Here is a 16,825-nt window from a genome sequence, read left to right as displayed (position 1 = left end):
GTAGGGTTTGCGTCGCCTTTGAACTGGGGTATCTCCCCTCACCTTCTGCCCCGTGATGCACTGGGGTGAGCCACATGTTACCTGCAGGCTGTGGGAGCCCGAGGGGCCCAAATGTAGTCCTTAGTGCCCTGGGGCCCTCAGTAGGTCCCTACCATTTTCTTTGGATCGGCTTTGATGGTTGTGCTCTCTGTGGGGGGCAAGTCTTCTATGGTTCAAGAAACCCCCAATGCTCCTAGCCCCTCCCCATTTAACAAAAAAGTTAAAAATAGGTCATAGAGGGCGCAACTGGGCAGTCAGATTGTTAACAAGGCTGGTTACAAGGATCACATCACCCCCCCCCCATTACAACAGCTCTGTTTGTTTCCTGGGCACAATTCAAAGTGCTGGTTTTAATCTATAAAGCCCTAAATGGTTTGGGTCCGAGCTATCTCAGGAAACGGATCTCCTTTTATGAGCCTGCCTGGGCTTTAAGTTCATCCAGGGAGGCCTTTTCTCTTGGTCCCGTCACTTTCACAGGTGCATCTGATGGGGACCCAAGAGAGGGCCTTTTTTGTTGTGGCTCCCAGATTCTGGAACTACCACAGGAGGCCAGACTGAAGGTGGCAGTACTAGAGAAACCAAACCGTGGAAGGGGGAGAGGTGATGGGGCAAGGTTGTGGGTACTGTAGTTTATTGTGAGTGCAGAGGAAATAGGGAAACCAATGAAGGTGTTGAAGCAGAACTCTTACACGGTCCAAGTGGACTAGGAGAATAATCATGGCATGAAGGGAAGAGAAGACTGTAGTAGGAAGGACAGAAGATGACCCGAGCATGAGCTAAAATTTTTACCCAGAAGAGCTCCATGTCTTATTATTTTGTAACGTGGAACAATGTAATTCGATGTTGGCTTGAAGCTGGGGAAGGAAAGGAGAGAGAGAGGAACTGAAAATATAATGAAGGCTGCGGCTTTGCTTGATGGGAGCCGAGGATGTCCGCTGGGAAGAATTAAAGAGAAGAAGCAGTTCAGTTTGGGGTACGCTGAGTTGAAGAAGATGGACGTGTTAGCCAGGCAGGTTAGAAATCAGGACTGAGCAGAAGAGAACCATCTTTATATGCTTATTCATTCATTCATTCATTCATTCATTCATTCATTCATTCATTCATTCATTCATTCATTCATTCATTCATTCATTCATTCATTCATTCATTCATTCAAAATATGTTTACCCTGCCTTTCTCCTTAAAAAGAACCCAAGGCAGCTTTCATCAATAAAATCAATATTTAAAACTAAAAACAGTGAGTATACAAATATTTAAAAAGAGTCAAACCAATGCCACACTAAAACTGTAAACAAAATCAACAAGAAAAACATATTCAAAGCAACAAGGCACAACAATCCATTTAAAAAAAAACCATTCAGACAGCCAGTCACTACGGAAATGCCTGGCTGAAGAGAAAATATTTTTGCCTGCTTATGCAATGACAGCCAAGATGGAGATAACTTGCATTATCTGAATTCCAGATATAAATATTGAACTTCATAAAAACATAGTAATATCATACATGATAAAAGGCAACACCTGGAAATTCTAATGTCATTGTACAATTGATAGAGTTTAAAATGTCCAGGCAAAGAGAAAGTTTGTATGTTCTTGGTTGACAAAAAGAAAGGATTAATTCTTGCTTACACAGAGGTCAGTAATGAGGTGTGATACAGTATGTGGCTCAGAGCTGGAATATTTTACTCTCTATTTGGTTGGACTTCATCTCATATGTGCAGGTTTGTTGTGCTTTTTTATTTTGCTTTAATGGCTTATATCAGTTTCTCCATGTGCCCTAGGTGTGGGTTGCTGACCGAGCCAACTGGCGAATCCAGGTTTTTGACAAAATCACCGGAGAATGGTTGGGCTCGTGGAGTAGCTGCTTCACAGAAGATGCCCCTTATTCTGTCCGGTATAGTATCTATACATTTGCATGTGGAGGTGTGCAGAAGTGGCAGGAGAGGGAGCTGGGGCCAGATTTCATTTGGCCCCTGTGGTTGTGTAAGCATCTGACACTGGCAGCAGTGACGGTTGTGCAGGGTTTATCCCACTGTGTACTCAAGAATAGGTCACAAAAAGGGAACAGTGTAATTCAGTTTTATTGAGTGCAGATCTTATGCATTGGTGGGTATATGAATGAATTGCCTGCCAGGTTCCCTTGCAATATATTTCTGTCGCTCAGAAGCTCCAGTCCAAGAAGGCCATGTAACTGCTGAACTTCAATAACTCTTCAATCTCATTTGATACCTCCAGTAATTAAGGGGATGATTGGACCTCCAGTTGTCAGGTGAGAGCAGTCCTGAGGTGCTCTCCAAATAAGGACACGGCAGGCACAGCAGCAATGAGGATTAAGCCCTCAGATTACCTGAGCACACTTCCTCACTTGTAAAGGAATCACATCTGCACTTCTTTCTAAGAAAATAAAAAAGATTGTATTGATTAGAGAAGTACACCTTTGATAAGAAAGGTGATCCTAGGAACTCTTATGAGCAAAAAAAAGGAATGGTAATTCCCTTCTGAGTACTTTGTCTAAAAAACACTGGAAAGGGTTGCCGTAAATTGGAATTAACTTGAGGACAAGCTTCTTCTTCTTCTTCTTCTTCTTCTTCTTCTTCTTCTTCTTCTTCTTCTTCTTCTTCTTCTTCTTCTTCTTCTTCTTCTTCTCTCCTCCTCCTCCTCCTCCTCCTCCTCCTCCTCCTCCTCCTCCTCCTCCTCCTCCTCCTCCTCTTCTTCTTCTTCTTCTTCTTCTTGCATCAGCATCTTAGTGAAAGTGGAAAAATCTCTCCAAAGTTGATGTACAGGATGGTAAACTCTGCCTGTTATCCTTGTATATATTTCTCTGCCCCATTCAGCACACTCTTCCCCCTCCTTTTCCATGTTTTCCTGCTGAGCTCAACTAGCTTTGCATGACCCTTTTTTATGTCACTACCAATTCCAGCTTGTCAGTATCTGACAAGCATCCGTATGCCAGCCTCTGCCTGTCTGTATTTTAATGCAAACAAAAGTAGCTTAGTTCACCCAGACTGAAAGCTACCTTTATGTCAAGCCCAAGTTCTTAACCTGCTCAGCTAGGCCTTCAGGTAGAGCAGTGTTTGGTCCGTGTTTGGTCTCACTTACTTTAAAATAGCTATGCTAGATCAGCCTTGCTTGTTTCATAGCATGTTAATGTGTGGTTCCATGTAACATATAAGGTAGAACCCCCTCCATCCCATCTGGGAGATTAGTATCTGTGAATTCACTTATCTGCTGCCTGAAAATATTAAATAAAAACTGTGTAGTGTATTTACCACAACGGGCCACTAGAGGGAACCAGAGACCATGTGATGTGTTGCACTTGCTATATCCACATTTTTCAGCATCTGCTCAGGAGGGGTGTGTGGAACTGATTCCCCGTGGATATCGTGGTTCCACAGTATATTAACTTTTCATACTAGTAATATGCTTGGCTCCAAAGTGAGAACAACTCATCTAGCGTCCCCACCAACATATTTGTGTTGTTGTAATTAATATACTTCAGGGGTATAAGTTGACAGATCGGCAGACTTTTTATGTTCTATATTTATTTTGGAAATAGCTAGTAATTAATCTAATCTGAATAATTAAATATTTTAGTGGGTCATATCTGTTTATTGAGTTAACTTGCCCTTAAAATGTTACTCTGTCAGATTGGGTTGCTGGGTGGAACATTTTATGGTAGTTTTCAGAGAAATCTGCTAAAGTCACGACAAGTAAACCAAGACTGTTGAGCTGAAGACATGGATCCATTGTTTGTTGGAGAAGGGAGCTTACCGTATTTTTCTCTCCATAAGACGCACCTCTCCATAAGACGCGCCAAATTTTTAGGAGAAGAAAACAGGAAAAAATAATCTGTTTTCTTCTCCTAAAAATTGGTGAGCCTTATGGAGAGGTCTGTCTTATGGAACACACCCTAGGACCCTTTGGAGGCTCACCAAGCCCCCCCCCCCCGCCGGGCCAGAGGGGGCGAAATCACCACCTTCTGGGACTCTTTTGAGGCTTGGGAAGCTGGAGGAGGGAGCAGGGTGAGTCTCTAAAGGGTCCTGGAACACACCCTAGGACCCTTTAGAGACTCACCCTGCCCCCCCACGCGGTCAGAGGGGGCAAAATCGCCACCTTCTGGGAGTCTTCCGAAGTTTCGCAAGCCTCAAAAGACTCCCAGAAGGTGGCGATTTCGCCACGCTGGCCCCGTGGGGGGAGCGTCGCAAGGGTCCTGGAAGGCTTACTCGGACCCTTGCGATGCTCCCCCCACCCCCCACGGAGTCAGCGTGGGTGAAATCGCCAGCTTCCAGGACCTTTTGTGAGGCTTTCCTTCCTTCCCGGAAGGCTCACTCAGACCCTTGTGATGCTCCCCCCCACGGGGCCAGTGGGGGCGAAATCGCTGCCTTCGCTCCATAAGACGCAGACTCCCCCCCCACAAGCTTTCTCCCAGGAACTGTCCACACAGGGGCAGCAAATCTGGAGGGCCCATCCACTAGGGCTTCTCAGTAGTACAGCAGCTTTCAGGTGCAAATGAACAAAAGATGGCCGCTAGCTCTGTGTGAGTAGAAGTGCGTGCCCTTATATCGTGGGATCTTTCGATCCAGAGAGAACTGTCCAGTTCCTATTCCTTTTAATAGCTTCCTTTTTTCCCCCTTTCACTGATAGATTTACCCCTGATGAGAAGTTTATCATTGTAGCCCATCTGAATACTGATAGGATATCAATTTTGGCTGCCCCACCAGTTGGATCAATTGGGGATTGCATAGTGGTGGACACAATTCAACTTGCGCATGAAGTCAAGCCTCATCTCCTGGATGTCAGCAAGGAAACAGGAGCAGTTTATGTAGCAGAAATTGGAGCCCAGCAAGTGCAGAAATATGTGCCTTTGCAGCGTCACAGGAAACTTCTGGCTCCTCTCTCTTCCTTTGGATGGTCCTCAGTTCTGTAACACTGGAACTCTTGAATTAGGTTTGGTAACCTGAGGTATGCGCTTGTTTTGTATTCTGTGCCTCTCTCAGGGACCTAACTGTTCGCCGTTTTAAGGTGTTCTCTGGATGTTAAAGACTGTGTTTAATGGATCTCTCAGCAATGTTTATTTTGACATGCCTAAACAGATGACTTGCCCAGAGTGCTTGTTTAAAACAGCTCCAAAGGTCAATCCATCAGAAGTGGTCTTTTTACTTTTTATTTATAGCTGCTTTACATCCAGCCAAGTAAATTTACTGATTCACTTTTTTGGACAGCCACTAACAGACTGGTCTGGTTCATATGTAAAAGGTGGCAAGATCAATTCTGTTCTATTGCCAGAATTCTGATTAATCTCTGGGAACATCATCTCCTGCCTGTGAATCTTAAATACTCTTGAGATACTTTGAACCTGCTTCTGGGGGCAGTGGTGGCAAGGCCTTGAGTTTGCTACTAAGAGAGTCCTATTTCTCTGAGCTTTAGTGAGTCTCAAGGAACAACAAAACCCAGGTGTCTGTACTTGCTAAATACAAGAAGTACAGGAGGGAACTTTTTAGACCAGACTTGCGGGAAAGGATTTAAGGTACATTGAATTAGCTTCAGAGAGAAACAGGCCTTTTCATTAGTAATCCCAGCATTCTGGAGTTTATTCCAGAGGTAAGTGCTGCTTCTCACTTCCGTCATTTTGAATGCAGATTGAAATTTCTTTTTCACTTAGTGATCTGAAGTTTTCTGTTGTATTTATCTTTCATTGTATTGTGCTCATCTTTTACGGGGGTTCTTGTACACTGTTATGGAATTTACAGGCTGCTCTGGCTCCAGGCACTTTGGAGAATCACAAAAAGAAATTTGGGTTTATGCTTACAGATCCCTAGTCAAAGACTATAACTACAGCTACTAGGATTTTGCAGTAGGAACATTTGCATTTCCACCCTTGTACACATACATTTTATGAAAAATACTATTTCCCCCCTCCTGACACTTTGCTGGATGTTTTATTATTTGTAATACAAATTTAGTGCTGCAAAACTACTAAGGAAAACCCTGCCTCAGAAGCTGGAACAACCTCTACAGGCGTCTGTGTCACAATAAATTTGTCAAGCTTTTTTGTCAGTATAAGCCTCTGTTGTTCTTGCTGCATCAGACCAGTGTGGCTCTACATCCGACTTTTCCCCCAAAGTATGTGTCCTATGGCATCTCTAACTAGCTCATTCCTTGTCTAGGGAGAAAGGTGGGATACACATGAAACAAATAAATGGAAATTGCTCAAATAAGGGCACTTATTTGGAGATGTCAGTGGCTCAAGTTAGAGTTTACCTAAAGCAGATTGAAATTGAAAAGATACAACTACTCTGTCTGGAAAGAATAGTCATTCATTTGACTCCTGCAGGGGAGTTCAAAGGTCTTTGCTGAGCCCATTTTCTTCTTCTTCCCACCATCTTGGCAATGCAAAAGGATGTGTCAGGCCTCACAACATTTTCTGACCCTTGCTTCCATGCTACAGGAATCCTGCTTGCATCCTTACCTCTGTTGCTGTGGGTTTCAGAAGGCATGAGATCAGAAAGCACACGTGAGCTTTGCCCGTAGTATCTGCCAGGGTTTTTCTATCTCTTTATCTTTTTCTGCAGGAATGCAGGTTATTGGGTGCCACTTTATTCACCTCCTCAGCAAACGCTGCCAGCTAGCAGCCATCCTGCTGGCCATTAGGAGAATCATAAAACCACAGGCCAGGAGTGGGGGATATTAGGCTCTCCAGATGTTCTCAGCTACAACATCCACAGTTCCTTGCCACTGCCCATTGCTGGCTGGTTCTGGTGGGAACTGTAGGGTGAAAACACCTGGAGAGCTACAGTAGATCCGTAGGGAGAGAAAAGATTCAGAATACCACTCAGTTACTTAGATAAGACATTTATTTACACTGATTCTAAAATACAAACAAAATAGTACATTTTATATTACATTACAAAGAAGAATAGTAAAATAAACAATACAGCACAATACAACAATAATTAACTAACAGTATTAGTTTCAAAACTTGGAAGATGTCTGTCATTGCTCTTGCATAAGTAGTATTACCCTATTGCATCACTCACACAATTCTCATTAGACAAACTTGTCCTCTCATTGCCCTTTGTGGGAACGCTCTATCTAAAAGGCTACATACGCTGAATAAAATATTGCATTTTTGTATCAATCTTGAAAATGTTGAGGTTAATAACATTTATATAGGCCTGAAAGGGCCGTTAATAAAACTTGAGAAAATGTGTACATGGATTATATAAAATACTGAAAAAAATGGCCCATTAGTCCATTAGGTTGCGGTATAATACTGAAATTCAAATAAAATAATTAGTGGGGGGGGGGAAGCTATGAAGTGCATAAACGATTCAATGCAACTGCTCTTTTCCACAGTACTTTTGTGTAAGTGGCTAACACCCGAAGCAGCGATGGAATAAACAAGCGCGTAGTGGTCTCAAACAAACTGACAGACCGAGTAAAGAGGAATGACACGTCCTTTGTTGCTACCTCTTGGTGGTGTATGAAAGTGACAAATGCCCGAGCTCCATCCTCAGGAGAAAGTAGGCCTTGCAGAAGCAGCAACGCACATTTCCCCCTCACGCAAGAGCAGCGCATGGCGCCTGGGGAAGTGACTTTCGGCCCCTTCCACCCTTTGAAGCCACCCTGTGAAGAAAAGGAAGGGGAAAGGAGGGCCTCCGTGTCGCTTGGTTCCTTCTCTGTGGAACGAGCAGAGAAAAGGGACAGCTCGTATCAACGGAGAAGAGACGCTTGTAAAAAAAAAATGAGATTTGAAAGTGATTTTTTTTCCCATCCAAAATGAAGGTGGAGACGTGTGCATGCACTGGTTGAGAAAAGGGCTACATGGGTATATTAACATGATGGAAGAAAGCGGGTGTTGTGCATGAAACAATGCAGGAAGACTTAGGCCAGGTCACCATTATGCCTTAAATTTCAAGGTCTGTAAACATAGCTTAATAACAACCCTTTCTTGACATGAAAATGTGCTTCACTTAGGAATATTATGGGGGTGGGTGGGAACTTTTTCCTCACCTTCCATGTTTTGCCACTTCCAATTACCTGTCAATAGATGGCTCTTATCAAAGAGAGAGAGAGAGAGAGAGAGAGAGAATACCCTTGTGTTATGCATATTTGGAATATGTGGCATGGCTGCATGTACGAGGAAGAAGGGTGAGTTGCTATATATTTCTACAAAGAGAGCGAGGATTTGATGTGGTTGCCTGTGCTTTTTTAGATGAAGGTGAAAAGGTTATGTCAGCTCTTGCCATATGCCTGAGTAACAGCGCCTTCCACTGTAAACTCTATTCCAGCTGCTCTGTGGCACACAGAAGACGGACTGGACAAACTGAAGGCTTCTCTTTTTTTCGTAAAATTAATACGCGAGGCTTCCATTTGTTATGTGTGTATGAAGGCAAAGTGTCTGTGCAAAGGTAGGCAGATGTGCTTTCAGGAGTCTCATTCAGAAAGAGTCTCTTTTCATACTAAGTTTAATTCCAAATCTGAACATCAAATGGGAGCCCAACACATCAGGTTGGGGAAGCCTCTGAACTCTTTGAGTTTCAAGGCAAAAACTCTTAAGGCCTGAAAATCGGTACTCTCCACACACACACACACACACGCACACACACACAAACACGCACACAAAGTCAAGTAGCAGCTGCTCCAGCTGTGTTGAAGTGACCACTTCTGGAAAACCACTGCATACTCACATCTAAGTGAGCAGCAAAACTGCTAAGAAATGCCCTCTTTACCTCAGATTTGCTCATATGTGGAAGAATTCTTTATAAAGCTAAACCCTTGTCCCCCCCCCCATGTATGTTTTTTTTAACCCTTTCTGCTAAAAACTCCATAGTGTTTCCCCCTGAGATGGAGGAGGCTTCCTGTAGTTCTATTATACCAGAATAGGCTACAAATAATGTATTGGGAGCCAAAGTCCCATGTAGTTTAATACCCCAGAGATACAGAGAATACCTCACAATTCACAGTGTCACACATCCATTCCAATATTATTGACTCTCGTTTGTATTGACCTGGCTACAGTGAAGAGCTAATGCACTCTCCTTCCAACAAAAGTTTGCATACTCCTTTTCTTTTTTTAATTTTTCCCTTCTCTTTCTCCCTCTCTAAACTGGTTTTCCTTTTGTTCTGCCTCCTTCTGGCCTCAGTAAGGATATTGTTTTTGTTTCTTGCCAGAGAAACAGGCCAGCCAAGTGCAGATCAGCATGGCTGCAGCAGCTCCTCCACCAGTACAGTAATAAGCCCATCCAATTTCACAGGTACCTGTAGGTGAAGAGAACAACAGACAAAAGACAATGTTATCAGAAGAGGTCTCCTTCGACTATATTTTCTTTCCAATGGAAAAATACAACTTTTTTTTTTTAATTATTTTTAAATTGTTCAAATGTCATTTGCCTGGTGTCGGCCATACTTGCATCTTTTCATGTAATAAGGAATGTGGAACCAAACTTGGCCATAAGTTGGGGCATTTTTTTTCCACCTTATGTATGAGGCAGGACAGCATAGTGGAGTTGCCTTTTTTGGACTACAATTCCCAGAATCCCCCAACTCTCAGAATCTGAGGGGATCCTGAGAGCTGTAGTCCATAAAAGTAGTGGGGTGTGCGTGTGCGGAGGGCTCGCCTTCATGGTCTTTCTTTTCTGTGAATAGGACCTGCAGAAGGGGTTGGATAGCTGTCACATTTGTCTGGCAGAGCAGGTATATATCATTTAAGGCATTCTCAGCATTCATATTACAAGGTCATGTTAAAACAGTGCAAAGGATAGAAGCAGGAGAGATTTATGGATGCTTTCCATTAGATAATGGGCTATGGGGTCTGCTTGGCATTTTCTATATAAGGTCATTCCAGAAGCTTTGAATTCTGCACCAGTCATTCTTGATCTCTGTTTGCATTGTGTTCGTGCTATGAATGCCTGAAAATCATTTTGGCCATAATGGGAAACCATACTCACCCAGTTCAAACTGGTTGGAAATGTTGCCACAGGTCTGCTGGACTTCTTCACTGTCCCAGCCCAAAGGATACAGAGCACATCCAGAACCAATTAACAAGCCTGTAAAGGGATGGGGGGGGACAACAACCAACGAGTGAGTATAAAGGAAGGGAAACCAACAGCACTTTTACAGACAATGGGCTAATTCTCCTAGGTAATACAAAGTATTGTACAGTATCTCATGGGCTTTTGCTTTATCCCAGTAGTATCTGCAGGTTCTTTAAGAGTACGTGGACAAATCCTGCCATCTCTGAATCCCTTCCTTCTTATTTTCCTGCCAATTTCACATCAATTGCTCTTTCTCAGAGCTTGAAAGTTACTTTGGGGGTGTGGGATCAGAAGTTTCAGAAACGTCCAGCAAGTGTGATCTCTGAGAGTGGTAATCCGAAGAGAGAGAAAATTATTTTTTCCAGTCTCTGCTTCTTTTCTCCTGCTGGTAAAAGAGAGGAAGGAATGTAAACCCATTAGGTGAAGAGTGGAGGGAGGCAAGAGAAGAGGAGACACACACAAGCCACCTGAAGTTGAGGGCTTCGCTGGAAAGTGATTCCACCTGTACAAGTCAGGGGACCAGATCTTTACCCACGACCCCTTTCCCATTTAACCCATCCCCGGTGATGCATTTCCTTAGAGATGCATGCCTCAGCAATCAGACTTACTTGTAAATTACCGTAAGCTCATTTTTACCTTGAACTGACCATTCATAAAGCATAGCTAAATGCAAGATACAGGGTAAGGAGAAACTCATGTGATGACACGGAGACATTTTTTCACCCCTTGAGAGACACGGTTTCTAAATGCAGTCTAAATTCATCACCTAGTTTGATCTTGACTCCATAGAATCATAAGGTTTCCTTTTTTCAGCCACAAAGTAGATACCCAGATAGCTCCCTCAGTGGTTACTTGTTTTTGAAGTGGCTTAAGTGGAACCTCTATCTCAGGTAGAGAGTACTATAGAGAGACCACAACAAAAGTATGCTTCTCGTGCACAGCTCTGCCATAATCCTCCCATTCTGTGGTGTCTGTTTGTTTGGAACTTTTAATATTTTATTTTTGAATTTCATTTACATCTGACCTCACAGCTTACATTCACTACCGTTGCCAACAACAACACAGTGTAAACGCTGCGGACATGAGAAGAAACGGGCTGTGGTTCACGAAATCGTATGCTAGCCTCCAGATGTGTCGAACTACAGCTCCATTATTCCCAGTCAACATCTGGAGAGCATCAGGATGAGCACTGTTGAAGGAGCCTGGGATTTGTTGTTTCAGCCCCAGCATCTTCCTGGGCAACAACAACCCCCCCCCCATGAAGCCTCTGGGTGTTTTCTTTCATGTCAAGTGTGCTTAAAACAAGACACCTTGTTTCAGAGAGAAGTTGTTCCGACTAGAAGCATTATTCCCCCATCCCCGGGCATGCATCCTCCACTCCCTTTTTTGTTTGGGGGGGGAATTGCATCAACAATATTTTCTTTTTTTAATTGGGGGAGTTTCGGAGGGAGACCACAAAAAAGGACTTGAGAGCCACGTGCACACCACATGTCTATTGCTCTCACTCTGCAATGGCTGGGGAGCCAGGCATGGTGGGGAGAGGCTGGCTGCACCATACTAAATTTGTCGGTATTTTATGGTGCCATAAGGCGTTCGGCTGTTTTTTTGTGTGCTGCAACAGACCAAGATGTCTGTCCTTCTAGAAATGGAGCGGCATGATTTCCATAATTTAAATGAGTATGATTCCCAAGATACTGTTTCAATCATGGATTTACAATTCAAATAATGATAGATGCTAGTAAAAATCCAGCTCAAGTGATGAGAGACTGAGAATACAAATGAAAACTGTCTCCTCAAGTAAATAAAAGGGTAGTTTAGAGCTTCCTAATCTAAAAAAATCAGTAGTAATGCACCCCAGTGACAAGCCTTAATGGAATGGATGACACAGAATGAAGAGAAGGCTGCACATTTGCATTTGCAATACTGTATAGGGAATTTAAAATTGAAGTAGAATTTTTAATTTTATCTGCCAGGGGAAAAGGTGAATAAAATGTAAATCACAAGAAGCTACAAAAAGTGTAACTTTTTTAATTAATGTCTACTGGGTTGGAACATGAGTCTTGAAGCATCTCTGTAAGACTCATTTTAGCTTTTGTAATATTTTTCAAAGATGAGTGAGATCAATGCCACTCAGCTTGATTATGAGTGTAGCTACATACAAAAGCAAAACAAAACCAGGTATCTGAATCAGGTTTAAGCAGGTTTAAAATCAGTGTTTAAAAAGGTGACTACGCAATACATATGGAAGCACAGATATTTTTGTTGCTGTTTTGTTTTTGGAAAGCATGTTTTTTGGTTGGAAACTGAGGAATTTTATTCAGCTGTGAGAGGATTGTTTGTTTTGAATTGCTTATGGAACTCATTTATTTTCAATTGTTTTGGCATATTTAAATGCCCTTGTCAGTGTAAATTGTGTCTGTGGGGTTTGCCACTCACTTCCATGCTCCCTTTCCACCCCCTGTGCTTGCATCTGTGTTTCCCTTCTCACTTTGTGTGTGTGTGTGTGTGTGTGTGTGTGTGTGTGTGTGTGTGTGTGTGTGTGTGTGTGTGTGTGTGTGCGCACGCACGTCCCCCTAAAACCTGTGTTTTCTTTTTTCTCTGTGTCATTCTGCACTACTGCTATGTCAGACTGAAATTATTTTTAAAATTAAAAATAACACCAGGGCAGCAGCAGCTAATGGCTGTGAGAGGTAGCCAGCACAAGGGTGGGTAAGTGCAGGACAAAGCCTCAAATGTAATGACTCTAAAATTTATTTATTTATTTATTTATTTATTTATTTATTTATTTATTTATTTATTTATTTATTTATTTATTTATTTATTTATTCATTCATTCATTCATTCATTCATTCATTCATTCATTCATTCATTCATTTAACTTATATACCACCCATCTAGAACGTGTCTACTCTGGGTGGTTTACACAAAATATAAAAATAAAATAAGAAGGTATTAAGGAACTAAAGATACAACCCAATTTAAGAGCAGAATCCAAGGTGGAAAAAGAAAAAGAGAAATAGGTGATGGCTGTAGGGAAGGCCTGTCTGTATAGCCATGTCTTCAGATTGATCTTAAAAGCCCTCAGTGAGGGGGCCAGGCGGATCTCTGCAGGTAAATTGTTCCAGAGACGAGGGGCCACTGCCGAGAAGGCCCGTTTTTGTTTTTTTCCCTTTGGACCTCTCTTGGTGTTAGGTCCCTCAGCTGCCCAACCTGACTGGAACGGGTGATACAGGCAGAACTAGGTGGAAGAAGGCACTCTGCCAATTATCGAGGGCCTAAACCATTTAGGGCTTTGTATGTAATAGCCAACACCTTGAAATTGACGCGGAAGTGAATAGGTAACCAGTGTAGGGCGGTCAGGGTGGGTGATATATGGTGGAATTTTTTCACCCCTGTTAATAGCCTGACCGCTGTGTTCTGGGCCATCTGGAGCTTCCGCATCAATCTCAAAGGAAGCCCCATGTAAAGAGGATTACAGTAGTCTATTCTTAACACTATGAGCACATGGACCAACGTGGTGACTGCCCCTGCATCTAGATAGGGATGCAGCTGGGTGATCCGCCAGAGAGGTAAGTGAGCGGACTGAACCACGGATGATACCTATGACTCTATGGTGAGCACCGAGTCAAGATGGAGCCCCAGACTGCAAACTGCATCTTTGTAGTGAGAGTCACCCCCCCAAAAAAGGAGAGGGTGTTCCCCAAACCACTGACATTGGGGGAGCCCACCCACAAGACCTCCGCCTTGTCCGAGTTCAACCTCAGTCCACTTGGCTGCATCTATTGTAGGACAGCCTCCAGGCAGCGCTCAAGGGATGGAACGGCATCCACTGCAAATGGAAGAAAGGCAATGTAGAGCTAGGTATCATCAGCATATTAGTCTGTATAGCCCCTTTAACTGATATACAACACAGTCTAAAAATAGATTAACACATGACTTTAAAATGAATTTTAAAACTAGGATTAGAGATGGGCACAAACTAAAAAACGAACCAGGAAGTTCGTTAATAATTACTGGTTCATTGGTTCATGTTGGTACATGTGACAGAAGCCTCTCCAAAACTACTTGGCAACATTGGAAAGGAGCTTATTGCATGAGAGAAGGCAAGAAGCCAACCAATCAAGGAGAAGAAGGAAAGGGTTATCTTGTTTTCCCGGGGAGGGAAGCTGGATTTTAGAATGGACTGTATAAATAGAAATGCTTTGTATTAGGGAGAATAAGATCTGTGCAAAAGCTGGCATGTCTGATTAATGTAACCTCAAGCTAAAGTCTGTGGAGTTTAATAGTTGTCATTTTTCAATAAAGATCTTATTTTTATGTTTAAATTTTAAAACTGCTTTGGCTCTTATAATCTGGGCATAAGGCAAGCCTACTAGAAGAAAAGGATAGTTTAAAAGTGATTAGTCAGGTTAGGCCTGGTCGGAGTTAGGGTTGGTGAAAATCCACAAACCTGAACCACTAATTATTTTTACACACACACACACACACACACCGTGCTCCCCACACAAACCCCGTGCTCCCTTCGCCTCCCTACCTGGTCCTGTTGCCCCTTCATCTTTGTCCTCCACCCCTACCACCATCTTGAGAAAGAGCAGGCCTGGCTTCCCTTCCGGGAGCTGGGCCTTCTGTCTCTGTGCAGGCCTTGGCCGATCAGCCAACAGTCTATGCCCACGTGCGCAGAGACAGCAGGCCCGGCTTCTGGAAGGGAAACTCAGTGGCTGTCTCATAAAATGGCAGCAGTGGTGGTGTCAGCGGCAGAGGAGGAGGTGGAAGAGGAGGAGACCAGGTAGGAAGGTGATGGGGGCAGGGGGAAGGGGGCAGGCTGTGGGGCTGCAAATTGGCAATGCAGCACCATGGGGTGCCAGATCAGGGCCGCATGGCACCGGATCGCCCATTGGCAGTGGTGGAGGAAGAAGAGACTGTGGTAGGACCAGGTAGGGAGGTGACAGGGGAAGGGGGCAGGCTGTGGGTGCGGGTGATTTAGTTTCCCCTCCCCCCAGACACAATCTTTTTTTAAAATGAATTGGTTCATGGTTGTCTTTAAAAAATATATTTTGTTTTAAGTTTTGGATGGTTCGCTATGAACCACCATTTTTGTGCTTTGTGCCCATCTCTAACCAGGATCGAACATGTAATTCATTTCAATAGTGTAACCATGCCCTAAGGTAGTTAACAGTAGAAAAAGAGATAAGATGATCTATTTAGAAAAAGAAATGGCATCTGTCTTCTTCACTATCAGTATTTTTTTTACAGCCCTGAGTGCATAAAATTGCACGCCAAATGTTTTTCAGAGATCTAAAATAAATCTGAAGAACGTTTTGAAGATTCCAACAAAGGAATGCTGTCTAAAAATAACGGAATGAGATAAAGTGTATAGGAAAGTTGGTTGTTCTATTAAATGAAATAAACATGTTGCCTAAGATACCAAAGACAAGGAATAGCAATATTTGCAGTTTATAGAAATTAAGATGTTTTCTGTGTCAATTTCTTTGAAAATCATTATAGACACGTAGTGTAACATGGCTTAACAACCATGCTAGATTTTATATACAAGATTTAATAAAGATAGGACGACACTGTTAATATATTCAGATATTTTAGAAACAGAAGAATGGATTAAATTAACAAGATAATTGGTTTCTCACTTTCACTGAAGCCTTGCAGCATGATCTCATAAATGTCTAATCAAAAGTAAATTCCACTGATTACAATGGGGAATACTTCCAGGTAAGTAGATACAGAATAGAGGGCTAAAAGATTAAGGGCTAGATTTGCTATGTTGGCGCTAAAGAACTAGCACACGGGACCTTCCTATTGCTCCACAATCAAGGGACTGCTTGAAAACCATTTCCCAGCCCCCTGGATCAGGATTTGGAGTTTCATGGGACTCTACTCAGAAGGAGAATTCACATTGCAACAATAGAGCACAGGATGAACCGGGAATTGCTGGGTAGCTTGCAGATTTTGGTTTGAAACATGAATTCAAGCTAATTTCCCACAGTATTGCAAAGAAAGACTTATATGTCATTAATTCAAGTGTGAGAAAAGAAATATTGAAGTATAATTTGCCATCGGGATTAGACACGGGCTATTCACATTTGTATCTCCAGGGATATGAATATGACCTGTGGCACCACAGGTGCCACAGGGCCCCAATTCTCTTCCCCAGAAATGGCCAGCACACTCCCTGGGCTCCATGCAGTACTGGGGTCCTTCATTGTCACTGTTGCATCAATCAGAGCAGGAGCCCGGCCAGCTTTCCCCGCCTCCCTGTGCAACCGACCACTTTGGCAATGAGGTGGGACAGGGAGTCTCCCCACTCAGCTGGTCAGTGCTCGGCTGTGTGGGGAGGCGGGGAAAGCCAGCAAGAGTCCTGCCACGATGATGGAGGACCCCAGTGTTGCGTGGAACCCCGTGAGTGGGCCAGCTGGTTCTTGGGGAGGGAACTGGGCCCCTGCGGTACCTACGGTGACACAGGTCGTATTTGTACCCCCAGAGATACGAATATGAATAACCCATGTCTAATCTGGATCTCATACATTTCATCTGGGAAAATGGTTTGGGGATTAAGGGTATGAAGATAAATCCTCAGTCAATTATTTCCATATGGGATAGAAATGCAAAATACTGAACCTAGCTGAACTGAGACTACCATGTGTTAATGAGCTTTTTTTTTACATACAGTAATTATGATGCTTTATAACAGTATTATTTATTTATTAAATGTGTATCCCATTTTTTCCTCTGTG

The 16,825-nt window shown here is 43.0% G+C and overlaps 2 protein-coding genes across 8 annotated transcripts in view; one reads left to right on the top strand and one right to left on the bottom strand.

Moving 5' to 3' along the window:
* Window positions 1-16,825, top strand: part of NHLRC3 (NHL repeat containing 3) — a 37,894-nt gene that overhangs the window by 11,871 nt on the left and 9,198 nt on the right. The window contains exons 6-8 of one of the 4 annotated variants that reach the window (XM_073002551.2): window positions 894-1,052; window positions 1,821-1,933; window positions 4,684-5,001. In XM_073002551.2, the coding sequence (XP_072858652.2) occupies window positions 894-1,052; window positions 1,821-1,933; window positions 4,684-4,966 (555 nt within the window). In that variant the 3' untranslated portion in view covers window positions 4,967-5,001. Of the gene's footprint in view, window positions 1-893; window positions 1,053-1,820; window positions 1,934-4,683; window positions 6,103-16,825 lie in introns of those variants that run through there. The other 3 variants (XM_073002550.2, XM_073002552.2, XM_020787982.3) reach the window with 3 other exon arrangements.
* The window catches only part of LHFPL6 (LHFPL tetraspan subfamily member 6), a 35,667-nt gene continuing 25,717 nt past the window's right edge, over window positions 6,876-16,825 (bottom strand). For all 4 annotated transcript variants that reach the window (XM_073002553.2, XM_020787983.3, XM_078383793.1 and 1 more), the window contains exons 3-4: window positions 9,990-10,088; window positions 6,876-9,300 (exon numbers count right to left, since the gene is read on the bottom strand). In XM_073002553.2, the coding sequence (XP_072858654.1) occupies window positions 9,182-9,300; window positions 9,990-10,088 (218 nt within the window). In that variant the 3' untranslated portion in view covers window positions 6,876-9,181. The remainder of the gene's footprint in view (window positions 9,301-9,989; window positions 10,089-16,825) is intronic.

This window comes from Pogona vitticeps, chromosome 1 (genome assembly GCF_051106095.1).
Source record: "Pogona vitticeps strain Pit_001003342236 chromosome 1, PviZW2.1, whole genome shotgun sequence".
Lineage (NCBI taxonomy): Eukaryota > Metazoa > Chordata > Lepidosauria > Squamata > Agamidae > Pogona > Pogona vitticeps.
Note: the sequence above shows the minus strand (reverse complement) of the source record. Positions and strands in the feature narration are given on the sequence as shown.